The sequence below is a fragment of the Ooceraea biroi genome, chromosome 11, assembly GCF_003672135.1.
Source record: "Ooceraea biroi isolate clonal line C1 chromosome 11, Obir_v5.4, whole genome shotgun sequence".
NCBI classification, from domain to species: Eukaryota; Metazoa; Arthropoda; class Insecta; order Hymenoptera; family Formicidae; genus Ooceraea; species Ooceraea biroi.
Window position 1 is genome coordinate 10,470,651 of NC_039516.1, and position 16,463 is coordinate 10,487,113.

The 16,463-nt window shown below is 44.2% G+C and overlaps 1 protein-coding gene across 1 annotated transcript in view; it reads right to left on the bottom strand.

Annotated features, from left to right (window-relative positions):
• The window catches only part of LOC105285302 (collagen alpha-1(IV) chain), a 56,819-nt gene extending 41,318 nt beyond the window's left edge, over nucleotides 1-15,501 (bottom strand). The window contains exon 1 of the mRNA XM_026973776.1: nucleotides 15,090-15,501. Coding sequence (XP_026829577.1) covers nucleotides 15,090-15,239 — 150 coding nt within the window. The 5' untranslated portion in view covers nucleotides 15,240-15,501. The remainder of the gene's footprint in view (nucleotides 1-15,089) is intronic.
• Nucleotides 15,502-16,463: the final 962 nt, after the last annotated feature.

A 16,463-nucleotide genomic window follows, 5' to 3' on the forward strand; every position in this document is an offset into this window, starting at 1 on the left:
CTCCTGTAGCTTTGCCACGGTCAGTCGTGCAGTGTGCGGTCGAGCATTATCATGCAACAGCATTGGCATTGACCGATTGACCAATTTCGGTTGTTTAATAGCAAGTTGTTGCATCATTTCGTCCAGTTGCTTGCGATATACTTCAGCCGTTATCGATGTACCAGGTTTCATAAAGTTGTAGTAGATAACACCTGGACCTGGACCACCAAACAGTCACCATAAGCTTCTTCTGTGTAATGTTGGGTTTCGCGTGATGTCTCGGTGGTTCATCAGCGTTCAACCACTGATGTGAGCGTTTACGATTGTCGTAGAGTATCCACTTTTCATCGCAGGTCACAATTCGATTCAAAAAAGATTCATTTTTGTGACGGGAAAGCAAAGAAAGGGAAGCCTCTAGACGTTGCGCCTACTGCGCATTGGTCAATTCGTGCGGGACCTATTTGTCCAACTTCTTTATCTTACCAATTGCAGCTAAATGAACAATATGGTGGGTATGGAAACATTGAATATCGATGCCAATTCACGTGTACTTTGAAATGGATCGGACTCTACTACGGCTCTCAAGTGATCATTATCCACCTTCGTCTTTGGTCTTCCACGTGGCTCATTAGCGAGGCTGAAATCTCCATCTCTGAAGTTTTTGAACCAATTGCCCACCGTTGCTTTAGTAGTTGAACCTTCACCAAATACAGCGTTGATATTACGAGCTGTCTCCGACACTGTGGTTCCACGACGGAACTCATATTCATAAATCACACGAATTTTGGACTTTTCCATAGTTCTATAAAAAAGAATCGACCAATAAAACTAATGAAGATATTTGAACAAACAAATATGACATTTGAAGAGCGAACATACATCTATCACACTAACCTAACCTGATACTAACGTCTGGCGCCAAATTTGAGATAACAAATGTTGAAGATGGCGCTTTTACATCTGTAAAGTTTCATACTTAATGACCCAATAATAATTATTTTGCAAGTATTATGCAAACTAATTATTGCATTTTGCACGTATAGAAATGCGAAATACTTGCATATTTCTACTTCGATCTTGTAAAGAGTTGTAGACAGAGTCTTGTCTGGCGCCACGGATCGCCGAGATTTCATTCGCGCGAATAGACGTAGGGCATAGAGGCCGTTTCTGTGCGTCTACAGCATCGAAATCTGGACCCATCGAAATTATACCGGTTCCAGTTCCCGCTAAGAAGAGCTTCGGCGAAGGACTTAAACGAACGCCGCCGAGGGGCAGCGCCGCGTTCCTTTTTATTTATACGCATCGAGCCCTCTTTCTTATCCCGAGAAACCGCGCCGCGCGGTTTAATTACGTTGTGCAATAAGCGTTACGTAATATTTATGATATGAGATTCCTTTTTTCGTAAACGGCTCTGCGCTGTTGCCCAACCTGGAGTATCGAAACTGCATCCAGAGACAAAATACAGAATCTGACTTATACGAGATTTCTCATGATTAATTAACGTGATTAACTGCAAGCAAATGGCCGGTTAAATTAGCGATGAATCTATAATCGTGCCGCCGATTTGAAGCATCAAGTCTGCTCTAAGAAGAGCGGACCAAGAACATCAATTTTATTTTTTGCGATCTACAACACTCTACAACGCTCACGAAAGATAGCAATTCTATAGAATTTAGGAAAAAGTACTTTGTTTATGTACTTATAATAAATTAATATCCGATCGAGTTGAATTTTCAATAAAAATCCAGCTTTTTCATGTCGTATCGCGCGAGACTATCTTTCTTGCATCGAGCTACAACGTATACGATCGCCGTATTGAATATGACGTTAAAAAAACTGCATAATCGGGAATGCGCGATGAGTTTGCAGCGAGGGATGGGACACCGTCAATGATTTATGATCCACGGGGTTAACGAACATCATGCATCGTGGCACACAAAATTTTTTGTGACCCTTGCCCGTCGTGAAGCGTCGATGACGGCGTGAAAGCTCGTAATTCAGCACTACGGAACATCGAGGAAATGTTTTAAAAAATTCGCCGTATTAGTCACGCTTGAAAAATAGACTCGGTTGGATCGATGCTCGATCTCGCAGAGACAACGGCTCGTGATAAGGATGAAAACATGGACACTGTCGCTTCCGCAAACGATCAGAAACAATCAGAATCCGCAGATCAGCGAGGGAAGCTCTGAGCATGAAACGCTAAATCGTAACGCAATCGCAACGCGTACCGCAACGAGGGCTCGCACAGAGTTGGGCGTTTATCTAGCATTTGTTAATGAGATCAGATGCTAAAATAGACCGCGGTATCAGCGCGGTTGAAGAGCAGGGTTTTCCCCGCTGCGTTTACGCGTTGCGTAAATCGGCCGCGGCGGCACGCTCGCTCGTCGGCTCTTTATACTCGTGTGTATCTCGTACAATTTCCGATACAGTTCTAATCGGTCGCACGCGTTTCTGCCGCGGGTCGAATGTCAAGTTTAGCGTACTCGCTCGCTCAAGTGAGTCGCACTATTAATATTAATATTATATTAATCGCGCGGCGCCGATCGCCGTCAGGCCGACGCGCGATTTCGAAAGTGCAGCTCGATTTATCGCGGGGTACGATCGGATTCAGGGCCGGCGGATTATATTGGCCGTGTCAGCGACGCCGGCGTGCGGCAATTAAAGATCAGTCGATGCCAATTTTTCCTCTTCTCGCTCCGGTCGCGCGGGGTTGACACGCGAGCACATGCCCGCGCGCTATGTATCGCGTTATAGTATTACGTCATGCTCGCGATTAGCAGCAACTACGGGGACAATCGCGCGAAAAACGCACGACTTCGTGGAAGCATACGTTGTCCGGTGTCCGTGAATCCCGCGATCTTTGAGATCAGCGGCTTCGCTTCCGTTTCACAATTCTTTTATCGTTGTCCATCCATTTTTATCCATGACGATCAACCCCGGAATAATTCGCGTGTCGAGGGAGAAGGGAAAGATGGTAATATAAATCTGTATTATTTATTATAATTAGTATTCGCACAATTGTGTGTGCAGTCTGCTAGCGAGAGGAACGCCGCATGTGAGCGTTCTCCACACGTTTCGACCTTACACCCTCTCGTCCGACCCCCGGATCTCCATCGAGAGATTCCATCTCGTTTCCCGAATGTAGCCAAGTGCAGCTTCACTTGGTCCGATCTTGGGTCCCTCCCGACGTAATTTATCGGCGACACGTGGACGAGAAAAATATCTCGCGCGTACGCGACGAGATAGGTAGGTATATTGTCGCGAGATATATGGACCGGCGCGGAAATAGAAACGGATATGCAGCAGCTCTATTTTTGGGGCTGGTAATCGATATCCGGGGGGGGGGTGCACCAGCATCGAGAAGGGAATCGAGAGGGGGAATTCTCGAATCGGCCCGTTGAGAAGTTAATCGTTCTCTCGAGCGGGCCGAGCCGAGCCGAACCGAGCGTGCGGGAACGTGACACGGCTCGTTTTTCTCTCACGGTGAGCACGAGCGTGCCGTAAAGATGAGCGATGCCGTTTTCGAGATCGGAAGGCGCCCAGCAATTTGTAAACGGCCAGATACCGACGCCGGAGATAATTTGACACGAAGCTCGAGGAGTTTCGTCGACGCGAGGCGTCCACGAGACCGTGCTCCTCATTTTCCGCGTCCGTTGCAGCGAGCCGTCTCGTGTCACGGGATATTGTGTGCTTTTCTTAATTAATTTGAAGAGCGTGGGATTATAGTTTCGGTATTCTGGATTATTATTATTATGCATTTTGAAGAAGCTGAGGCATATTTTTTGCGCAAAAACGCTCGTTCTGATTCTTTTATGAGAAAACTCGCGCGATTGCATTCTGAAATAATATCAGATTTTATAACACGATCTTTTCCTTTGCACAAGTGCTCGACAGAAATCTCTTGATGTACGCCGAGATTAAAGCTCTCGTAATGATTAGAACGATTTTTCTGGGATTTACTGCCAGCAGTCTCGTGCTAAGGCTGTTATTTGTATCGCGGCTTTGACGGATATTACAACTTGAAAGCAACCCGACATTTCTGTCGAAGAAGACAAAGACTGTCTGTTCCAAATCCGTTCGAAGAATCCGCCGCTGGTATTAAGATCTGTATCCGAAAAAGCCATCGGTTCTCCAGACATGAACGATACTATTTTAAAGCATTCCAGGTCACCTACCCACGAAAGTGTTAAGGCTTTCCCCCGGGGGCGGCGCGCATGATTCCTACAAAAATAGATTCCCCGCCGGCATGCAAACCGATTATTCCCGAGGGAAACCATTCCCGAGGGAGATAGAGCGAGCACGGGCGCCCCGAGTGGCGTTCCCGGATCGAGAAGTCGCGATCGGTCCACGGATTTCTCGAATCCGCGCTCGACACAAAAGCAGAAGCGTTTACGCATCTCTCGCGCCTGTAACCCCGTGAACTCCCGCGGCTTTTTATGACGATAGCGTGTATCGAGGTTACTCGTTTCGTAAGAGATATTGCGTTCATCCCTGCGTGTCCCACATAGATCGCCCGCGACCGGATAAGATACCGTACGAATTGGCGATCGCCGATCCGGCTTGGCATGGCTCGCACCGTATCTTCTGTGCTATGTCCGATTATAATTAAAGCGTGAAATGCAAAAGGCATAATTAAAATCGAAATCTCTGGGAAACGATGGGACCATCCTGCTGAAGTCTTGTAATTTCGCGACGCGGAATCACAATTATCTTCTTCTTGCGATTATTAATAACATCGCGCCGATGGCAATGATTGTTAAAAGCAACGAGTGATTTCAAGGTTTCGTTGAAGGATGCTACAAAGCTCGCCATACTGAAACGTGTTATTTTCGACGATCTGGAAATAAATTAATAAATCGATATTTGCATTGTTACTGAGAATGAATGCTTTTGTAGAGCGTTACAGTTTTATATATAAATATCTCTGTAAATATTTTTGGAAAAATATATATCATTTTCCTGCTACGAGAATTAATGAACAAGACTCAATTGTCCACTAATTTGGTATAATAGATAGCCTATTAATACGGATTCACGAAACGAGGTCCCGGAGTGTGTCCATCAAGTGGAGGGGAGAAAGATAGGGGGAGTGACATCACGCTCCAAAGTTATTTATTACAAACGTGAATGAAACAGTTCAGCGTGACAATCACCGATAAGAGGGAGCCGGGAGCTCGATGGTGAAGGAGGATAGGCCATTTATGGTTGTTCTGATAGCCCGCTGTACTCTAATCGCACGTGCGCGCGCAGGCGCGCTTCTCTTTCAGCCTCCGGTCCGCTCATCCTCCGCTCACTCGTCTCGTCTCAGCATTCACCACGTTCGAATTCTCGGTATGTCCGCACGAGGGAGAGGGAAAAAAAGAAGAAGACTAAAAAAAAATAACAAGAAACCAAAATAAAACGGGGATCCACGAATCTAATGAACCTCGCGCGGAGTTTATCGGCCGCCGCCTGCGAATCATTCATGATATTCGATGGCAGAGACGACAATCGTGTATAAGAAGATTCGTTAAAATTTAAAAACTTATTGCAATTTTAATGAAAAATAATAAAGAAATTCAAAATATATGTTTTCCATCTACTTGTTTCACTCCTTTCTTTGTTTCCTATTTTCTGTGTTTTTTTTTAGTTAATCAATCATCGATGTCACACCTTTGTTTCCCTAAATTAATAAAATACGTGTGTCTGGTGAAAGATCAACGTCAATAATTTCATGCAATTTCGCGACGGTGCGAGCAAACATGTCATTTTTCATAATGCGGTCGCTCGCTAGTTAAAATCGTGTTCGTGGAGGATTTAATTCAAGTCGGGCTTTGTTTCGTGGAAAGTAGGAGAAAGAAAAAAAAGAGAGAAAGAGAGAGAGAAAGATTGGCATGTGGTATCGTTGGTATTAATATAACAATTCCGCGATTTTAACGAGCAAGAGATTGCGCCACGAGTCTGAAGCCCGGGATAATGCAAGTGCTCTTGTCCCGCGCAGCATCCGCCTCGAAACGGCTTCGGAGAATTACATTATCGCGCGTTTATCGCTCGCGATGGAGCGTTCTACTCGCGACGAAATAAACGTTTGCGGCCGGCGAAAGTAATATCAGAGCCGGACAGTTAACGCGCGTTAATAATACAACGACTGGGCGATGCGTTAATAATCGAGGCGCGAGATTACACGCGCATTCCCGGGGAGAATATGAGAACGCGTATGCATGGTAACGCACGATAACGCAAAAATAACGTTCGTCATCGCGAGCGATCAAAATGACGATCCAATCGATAACGAGATCGATCGCGCGAGAGAAGATCACATGCGTTTAGCTTCAAATGAATTTACTCGCCGCTCGCTCAACTTATTATCGCTATTTATTATTATATCATCGTTACACTTCCGCGTTTATTTATTGGCCCGGGCATGTGATAAATAAATGAAACACCAGAATTTCAGCTGACGCAACGCAACGGAATGCAACGACCGCGGGATCGCAGGCCTTCGCTCGGCTCGGCAGCTGCGAAACAGCGCGCTCCGAAATCATAACACGTATAATTAATTGAACGATCATTCATCGAATTGACCGAAGTCTTTCATTCATGCCTCGCAGTCGGTAATCTTAGAACTATCATTCACGAGATATCGCCCACGCCACTCCGCAAGAGATACGTCTACCAGCTGGTGCGTACTGCACGAATTTTCAACCCAGGAATCCCATGGATGTCCCCAGGGAATGAAATCGACGGGAAGTGAATCGCCAGAGATAGACGCAAGACGTAGATGCAAGGATGGATCAACAATTTTTGACAAATAGTATTTTTCATCCCCTAAAACTTTTGATTTGAAGCAAGCTCCTTGTTTGTCGATATTTCTAAGATGTTCAATATAAAAATTATTAAAATTCAGAATGTAAAAATATGGTTATATACACACTCACTCTCAAAAAAAGCGGTACACTAAAATTTAGGGAAAAATTTACCAACCTTCAAATGATCATAACTTGGTAAATAATGAAGATAAAAATATGTTCAAAAATGCAAAATGAAGCTTCAAGTATCCACTTTAAGAATATTTGAATGGCAATTATGGTCGGCCATTTGATTCAAAATGGCGGATGACAAAATGAGAGGATGCAAAAGTGATAACCGAAAGTCCGAGTTTGTGACGGTGCATGGCGTGAATTAGATATCGCAGCCTAATGGGACCAAATGCAAATGAAAATATAAAGTGTTATTCTTTAAAATGCTTTTTACCGAGCTCGATGCGATCATTTTTCGCTGAGTTGTGCGACTTTAAAAAAGAAAACACTCTGTTAAGTAAATTTGGAGTATCTCAACAAAAAATGATCGCATCGAGCTTTGTAAAAAAGCGTTTTAAAGATAAAACTCTATACTTTTATATGCATTTAGTCCCATTGGGCTGCAATACCTACTTTACACCATGTGCCATCGCAAACTCGAATCTTCATTTATCAATTTCGCATGCTCTCTCTTTCCGCCATTTTAAAAAACTCGCGCGCGCACACACACACACACACACACACCCCTACCTACATACACCTACACCCACACACAATTTATATATATATAAATATATATAAATATATATGTGTATATATATATATAATATAATGATATGTTAAGTACTTGGATATTGTGTGCAAGTTGATTTTCGATAAATAAGTCAGATCTAAGTTTGTTGATTGCGAATGCGAGTTACTTAGACATCTGTCGACAGCACCTACGACGTGCACATCTATTTGCGTTACTATTATTCATAATGAGGACCAATGTCGCGAAACGCGCGATGCAAATTAGTGTTTGCAGTCGCCTTGGGAACATTATTCCACGCCTGCGGTTTGTTTTATGTATATACAGCTCGTCTGCGCGCATATATGACATCATCGTATGCTCCAAAGCCATTTAACATGAACGTGTCAGTAGCCACTATTGGCCGCCTTTCCTGCTTTCATTCTGACGCGCACCACATGGAATGTGTCATGGAAGAAGAGAGACGTAATCCATGTTCGATTATGTCACGATCGAGCTTACCAGTTTCGTTCAGTTATTTATTGTCAAAAATAAATAAACCAGAAATCCACTAAAAGTCTGCGTATGAAATAAAATAGAGTAAAAGCGTAAAAATAAAATCGTTTATGGTTTATGTACCTATTTGCAATCGTAATATCTTTGAAATTCAATATTCGAAACGCAATTAAAATTTCATGTTCAAAATTCAAATATAGCGCAAATAAACTAATTTATTAGGTCACTAACTAAATAATTCGGGTCGCGTCTAGATGGTGACACAAATATTGTAGCCATGTTATTGAGAAGAGAAGAGAAGTTATATGTTGTTAATAGAGTATATTGAAGTCGTTTAAAGTTATTGAATAATTTGCTTTTAATGGATATGAAAATATATGCGCGCCGAGCTTTCATTAGTCAGAAATGAGAATGAATAGAAGCGCGTCTGAGAATAAGTGCGATCGCTTTCAGTGATGGTGGACCGTAACGGCGTGTGTAGTGACAGCACCGCGTGATGTCATTGACAATCAACGCGCCTACATTGCTGTTAAGCTGACGAGACGATAATAGCTACGTCCAACCGCCGAAGCTAATTTGTATTTTATCGTGAGGTAATCCACGCACCGTTATTCTCGGTTGCAATGAACGTCTCAGCTACAGCGCGCTCGATGTGGCCCCCAAAATAGCCGGAACTTTCGGGCGATTCGGATTTCGACAAAAATAGTCGTTTGGGTGTAAGCAAATTTTATGTCCCCGTCGGTGGAACCGTCAAACAACGAACAATATGCGCTATCCATAACTCTTCATGTTCCGAATCAATAAATGGGCTTTTGAATGGCAGTCATTTATCGAAAATTTTGGTAAACGAATTATGGTAAATGAATTTAAAAAAGAATATGGACATTTTGTGCATGATATAATAATTTAAAATAATGTACATCGCTTATAAAAGTACAATTATAATTTTTATTTTAAGCTTGTCTACTATAATATTACAATTTTTGTCATTTAATGGATTTTATAAAACTCTGAAAAACGGAGTTTAAGCAACTTTTAAGCGACGATTATTGATTAAAATTTTATATATGTATGATACATGTTTCCGGAAATAAATGAAATTGTTAAAATCACTATAATAAAAAGAATTGAGGCTAGAATATAGACCTGACACTATTAATCTTAGGAGTTATAATTGTCGACACGTATGTGCAGCAGTCGTGAAACCAGCCTATGTAATCTCGAGTGCATGCATTACTAGATTCGCGTGACATTAGTTGACAACGTGGGCGTTACGATGATCTCAGTTTTCAGCTATTAAAGACAAACGTATCATTGATGATTGTGAACCGTTTGAATCTGCTTTCTATTTCGCACTTATCGACATTTATATACATGGTCGCTTCTTTAAATAAATTATACGTGACTGTGCGGTATCATCTGCGAATGTAATTAAAGAGGAAGTACCGTCAACCTCAATTTTCAGTAGATGACAGCCTCTATGCAATTTTCTAAGAGATTTATATAAATAAAGAAAGATAGAAATAAAAGAGATAAGAAAATAAACTTATAAAATATTGAATTAATTTTGGATAAATTTAAAAGCATTAGGAACATAAATAATGCTTCTAATAATTATCTTTGTTTGGATTTACGATAATAAATCGATTGATGAACTTGATTTCTATAATGTAAAATCATTGACTGGGTTAATCTATACGTAATCAATCGATGCTTCTATCTGCTCGAATTGCATTGCTGTATGGCAAAAGTGGCGGGGCAATCATTGAGAGTCAATTACAGGCTCACAATAAATGAGTTTAGGGCACAATGTCGCCTTGAAGTTTACATAATCGTATCAATAAAGTCCCTAATGACCATTTTAAACAATAACCGACCTGAGAGCTTCCACCCAACACTATCCAAATCAAGTTTCGCATTTCCGGAAACGTGCAGTCGCGGAAATCAGAGAAATCCGCACTTCGTCATGCGGGGGAGAAATTAATCCGCATTCAAATGAATTTAATGATCGGCGATTCGCGATTCGCAATTAGGCAGGGCAATTTTTGACTGATATTTCGCGGATGTTCTAGCATGATTATTTCAGCAACATCGAATTACGCGAACACGTCGTCGACCCCTGATGGCTTTCTTCGCGACAACGCATTCGTTGTCGGCGTTATATTACTTTATCCCCGCGCAGTACAATCGCCCGCGCGATAGAAGAATGGAAAAGCGGCCGTAACGCGTTCTCCCGAAAGTGGAATCACGTATGATACGTTCAACTTCCGCGGTGAGCGCGTAGGTGGGACAACGCTTTACATATCCCGTGGCGTGAAGTCTGAATGGACGTATTTCGGGAAAGCACGTGCAACGTTATGCTTCGAAATATTGACGCGGTGGGTGTAGGCTTGTGGAGCACGAGCCGAGCGTCTAGAAGCGTGTTTCGTTCTTATCTCGATCAGAAATCCATTCCCTGACTAGTTGCCGCCTCTTTATTAACTCCGTGCGTTCTACACAATCGCGGGCGTTGTGAAATGGACTAATAATACCTACGAAAATTTACGTACGTTAGCGTAAGCGTTACGGCATAAGTTAACGTTCGATAAACCCACATGGTTCGCTCTTAGAAATTCTTGAAAATTGATTTATTAAAAAAGGAGTGTTATTGCGCATGAAATATATATTAAAATTTTTTTGCACGGGTTATGAGTTATTTTATTATGAGAATTTTACTGTGAAACGCATCTCTCAGGTTCTTGACCCCGAGGCTTAAGAGATCTTGCTTAAGTGGATGCACGCACGTACAAAAGGACCGATATTAGATCGTCTGGTGCTTCGTCATGTTTCGTCTGCAAACCGAAGAGACTCGAGCCGGGTTACATATTATCCCGCAATGACTGTCTTCTTTGGAAGAACAACAGGAAAGCTTTTATCGTTATCGCGACAGCGGCAGACTCTCTTCCTACAGTTCATCGTCAACCTACATATTGCGGTTCACTACTGTAAATTTTGTAATGATGCCATTTGCAACAAATATTATTGTCGTCGTTTAGCGCTTTTGTAAGATTATATCACACTTTTACCTTACTTTTATATTTTTTAATTTCTATTTTTTAAATTTTATTTCCAAATCGATAATTGAAACATTATTCACTAGCCATTCTTGTCACATAAATTATTTGACACTTTGGCTGTAAATTTGGTGTTTTATCTCTTCCTGCGTTCTCTGGCGTGTCAGTGAGTTGGCGTAACTCCTTTTTAATTTCTGTGAATCGCGTAATAAATGTGGATAATTTTATACATGTCAATGAGGAAGAAGTCGTTAACCAAAGCTTGACAATGCACGTGTCGATCTTTGCTGAATAATTTAGTAGTATAAACCTACGCAAGCGATTCTCCAAGCGAGCTCTTGCGTCGCCTGGAAGACAAATGACCATTATAGTTACACTTTGGGGATGTCGGAACAAGACAGTATCGTATATTTCCGCCTCGGACACATTTCCATACGAAAGTTCGTTCGAATTTTGAAAAGAGCTGGAGCATTGAGCAACAGATCACGTGGGCGTAACTCGAATTAAAAATCTCATATAACGCTCTTATCTCATAAGAAAAAAACAAACAAGATATATATAAAATCAAAGCAAATGTTAAGTAACCAAGACATAATTCGCATTATGAAAAAATTACACCGCTGACTGCTTCTTCATGACTAACAATCATTATATCATCGATGCATCATAAGATATTCAAGAAAAAAATCTACTGCGCCTCTGATTATTTTATTAGTAAAGTGATTATACTTAAACCTAGCAAGTTCCTACAAGGAAGACAGCGTTCGCCGCATATTTTTCTTCGCTTGCGCAATATTTCTTCGCGATGCACCAGTTGGGGAGTGTCAGAGGGACAATCCGGCTCGTTGCAGAACGGATTCTCACGATTCTGAATGACTTCGGTATAATAGCGAGCGTGACCTGTCGGAGGGTCATAAAAAGGCACACAAAAATGCGAACCCGCTGGCTACCGGGTATCGCCGCACCCGCACCTCCTTTCTCGCGTGGGGTATTTTCTTTTATGTTTTCTGCGACCAATGCGTCCTCTGCTCGGGCGTCGAAATCGCCCACGTACCTATCTACCGGGTGACTTCAACGACACCGGAAACCGGTCTTTATATAAAACTTATATTATAAATTACCATCACAATTATCATTATTATTATATAACCATTATTACCAAATACAAAAATCAATCGATGCGAGCGGAAAAATGTTGCTAACCAAAGAACAAATGCACGTCTAAGGAAACACATTCTACAGCAGGACTTTACATCATCGTGCGAACAAACGAACATCGCAATTAACATCGCTAAGTAATCCAGGTCGCGTCTAAATAGCGACGAATCAAACTAAATGCACACTTAAATTACCATCGATTCATCCATAAACTATTAGTTCCCGTGAAAATATCTGCCGCAATTCCTCGCAATCTTCCAATAGATCTGTAACACCGGCGAGTCGCGTACGTGCTAAATGAATCTTTCATTTAATCATCCTGTCAAAGTGCGCGCTTAAAAGGCATGATTTAGCGCGAAAGGTATTAATGTTTCGCGGTATCGTACGGGATGCAGCGGGGATGTTGGAGCGCGCGATCGGCATGCAAGTGCACGTATCGTCATCGATTAACCGGTATGCCGTAACGTCTATTTTGCAACGAGATTATGTCAAATAGCCGCACTTTCAGCCCCCATCTCCCTTCCACTCTCAGATTACACGGGGCGCGGAGTCATGCTGATGGTCGCTTTCCACGCGGCGCTCTTACGTTACCGTATCGACTTCACGCTCGATTTAATCATCCGTTACACATTGGTCTTTCTCCCCCGCAATCGCTACACAAGCTGCTTAACGCGCAGAGAAATTCCGTATTGACTAAATGCACATTGCGCTCATCATTGACCCCCCGCGGAGTATCGTGAGATTCGTTTGTTCTGATATGAACGTTGAATTGGTTTCCCTTCAAAATAATGTTTCTACATACGCACTCTTCAAACAAATAAATACTTTGCAACGTAAAGTGGATTTATACATTTAACTGACTTTTCATGAGCCACAAGATGAGAAAAGATACAAAGTAGTGTAACGATAATGCGGATGAAGCGTTTACATAATATTCTAAAAGTTTCTGATGAAATACGAATTAAAGATTAACATTATTCAAAGCTAATGAATAAATTAGAGATCATCGGACTTTCGTGATTCAGGTTCTGTTGCAGGTACTAATTGGAGAATACAAAGTTCGGATTGACGAGCGTCGTGATCGTGGTCGATCACGTGTAATTAGTCAGGTGGACGACTAATGATCGGGGGTCGAGATGGTATCGTCTCGTTACCGAATGGGCGGGCAACGTGCCACGCGTGGACAAGCGCATTAATCTCATCGCGAGAGAGGACTGTTTATGTGACGGCAGGCAAAGGCAGGCCAAAAGCGATCGGCACTTTAAAGCGCTCGTCCGGCTCGTTCCCACGCGTTCGTCCAGCTAAGCACGAGAGGAATTAGGCTCCGCGGAGGTCGCTACCTAACAGCGACAGAGGTTGCCCCAGATATGGAACGATATCAGACTATTCCTCCGGTATGTCGTCCGTGCCATCCGTAGCAAAACACTCCCACATTCGTTAGCACTCCGCCGAGAATTGACGGCTGCTTAGAACGGTGCTGCCCTATTTCGCGAATGAAGGAAAGCAACGATTAACCCTCCCCGACTGATTCAAGCTTTTTAATCGCGATCTCGATCGCGAACTTGAATAAATGCTGTTTTTAAAGTAGTTGAAGTAGAGTTAGTAGAGTTATGTAAGCCTACTCGTTGTACGGGTGTGCAGTTAAGAAATATATTTTCTGATTTGAGAATAAGAAAGTTTCAGAGTTTGTTAATATTGTTTTGACGAATTGTAATGCTCCTTTGAGACAAAAGAGTTAAAAGTTCAGTCGTTCAGTGCTAAACCCGTACTCGTCCACTACTGGGGAAGAGAAGGAAGGAGAAGGGGTCAGTATGAGTCGAAAGTAAACGAGGTGTGGATGTGATTTTCGTGTAACGTGTTTTATGATTCACCACAAATAGACGCTCGGTAAAATAGCGTTGGTTTGCTCCTACAATAATAGGAATGACTTGGACAGAGATTTGTCACGTTCTCCGCATGTGGCTTTGGTATTGACAGCTGATTATCGCGCTTGTGTCCTATCTATTAGAATACTTGATAAAATATTAGAATAAATATTAAGATGCCATAAAAGAAAGAAATCTAAATATAAATAACACAAAATATAATTTTATCGAGCGTAGTATGCGCAAAGTATTCCGAGATTGTTGACTCCGATATCAGGACCTTTGAAGGCAAGATGGCGATTAAAATGCAAAGATAATCAGAATTACGTAAATTGCTTTCCCAAAATTCATATTCAAGAGCATTAAAGAGCAAGAGAGAGAGAGAGAGAGAGAGAGTTAACAAAATTTATTATTTGTTTTGGAAACACGTGATTACTACAACATATGTTATTATATAATAATGCCTGCTATTTGCAAAAAAGTCAATGTATCGTTTAAGATTTCCATTAGTAATCAAAAAACGATATCAGGACTGACGGGTATCAGCTGACAGTTGATCACCATGAAAGATGATTATCATAATCGATTACGTAATCGCGACCCATGTCTTCGGACTAGTTCCGACCAAATCAGTGATCGCAATACCGACGTTTCTAAAACCAGCGGTAATTCGATCGACGCCTAAGAATTCGCTGCGTGGAAACTCGCTGCAACGATCCGTAGCAGTGCGCACTCGACTTCCGGTTCTCCAATTCGCGCGGACTCCGGACCCTCGACGTTCACTGTCATTCGGCCTCACCCCACCACCACCATCAGGCCCGTCGCGCGCCATCCACCTGACTCGACCGTCCACCGAGACATCTCCACATCCCCATGCATCTCCACGACACCCCATAAGTCGCAATCATCGTGAAAACCAAGAAACCACCAAGAGGGTTTCTTCGCGGGGGTAGCTGACGCACGCGGAATTATCGCGCGAGTGTTCAAGGACGCAATTCTCACTCACCACTGCCTCGGTGACCGGTATCCACGTGGCGGCGTGCACCAGTAGGGCAAGGACGCAGGTGATTCGCAGGGCGAGCGGAAGCGGCGGCCGCGAGATGCCGCGGCTCGCGTCGCCGGTGGTTGTTGGCGTCGCCGCGGCCCTGGGCCGCATCGTTGCCGGCCTGGGTCCACCTCCTCTCTCACCCTCGTACCTTCCTTGCCTTGGGTCCTCTTCTGCAGCCGGACCGTGTTCCCGAGGGTGCTCTCGTGCAATTCTTCCTGTGCTCGTCCACGTCCACGTCTCCCCGAGGAAAGAGGGAGAGAGAACGGACCCGGGGTTTAGTCTTCCTGCCTTAGCGGCGACGTGCGGCGAGGCAGTATCGCGCTGGTGCCGTGCCGCTGAGCTCGTCGTCGGCTTCAGCTTGTCGACGCACCGCGTGTCGAAGGGCCAGACAGACGGCCCGGTTAGCCCGTCCTCCTGATCGCTCGGCGCTACACACAGACGGGCGGACACAAGGCAGGCCCGAAGGCGGCGGAGGAGGTGCTCTCTCTCTCTTCTCTTCCACTTGCTGCTCTATCTCTGTCCCTCCCTTCCTCTCTCTTTCTCCCTCTTCTCGTCTCTGTCTTTCTCTTGCTCTTTCTCTCTCTCTCTCTTTCTCACACCGTCTGTATCCTTGCGCGCTCGTCGGACTCTCGCGGCACGCTCGGCGGTGGTGCGGCCTCCCCGATACTGCGGGGCCCCGCTCTGCTCCCCGGCACAGCCAAGTTCCGTAAGCTCGGGTTCTCCGGCTGGCAGCTCGGAACCGGCGCGACCGATACCAGCAGGGTCCCTCGCGGCCGCGCAACAGTCCTCGTGCGACGCGCGACCGCGCGAGCGAGCGCTCGCCTCGGAGGCGGCCAGGCGGCACTCCACCACCTTCTCCTCCTACTCCTCTCTGATCCTCTCTTCCTCTTTCTCCTCCTCCTCCTCGTGGTCCTTCTTCCTCTCTTCTGTTCGGCTGATTCTTCTTCGTTCCCCTACCAACCCCGGAGAGACGGCATTCCCCGTTCGTGTGTTCCTTCCTCCCTCGCTCGAGGAACACCTCCACCTTTTCTTCGTGGTCGTCGTCGTCTTCTTCTTCCTCTTCTTCTTCTTCTTCTTCCCGTCTCTCGGATCCGGAGTTCAATCGGAGGCCAGGCAGGAGACCCCTCGGTCGCCCTCTTCTCGCAGGAGCAGTGTGTGGAGAAGAAGAGAGAGAGAGAGACACACGGAGAGGGAGAGGGGCAATCCCCCGTCGACGTCGGGGAAAACGAGCGGGCGAAGAAGCGAGTGAGCGCGCGCGACGTCGCCTGTCGCGGAAGGCCCGAGAGAAGGCGCTCTCTCGTCTCGCCCGGTCCTTTCGGCGGAGGAATTCTA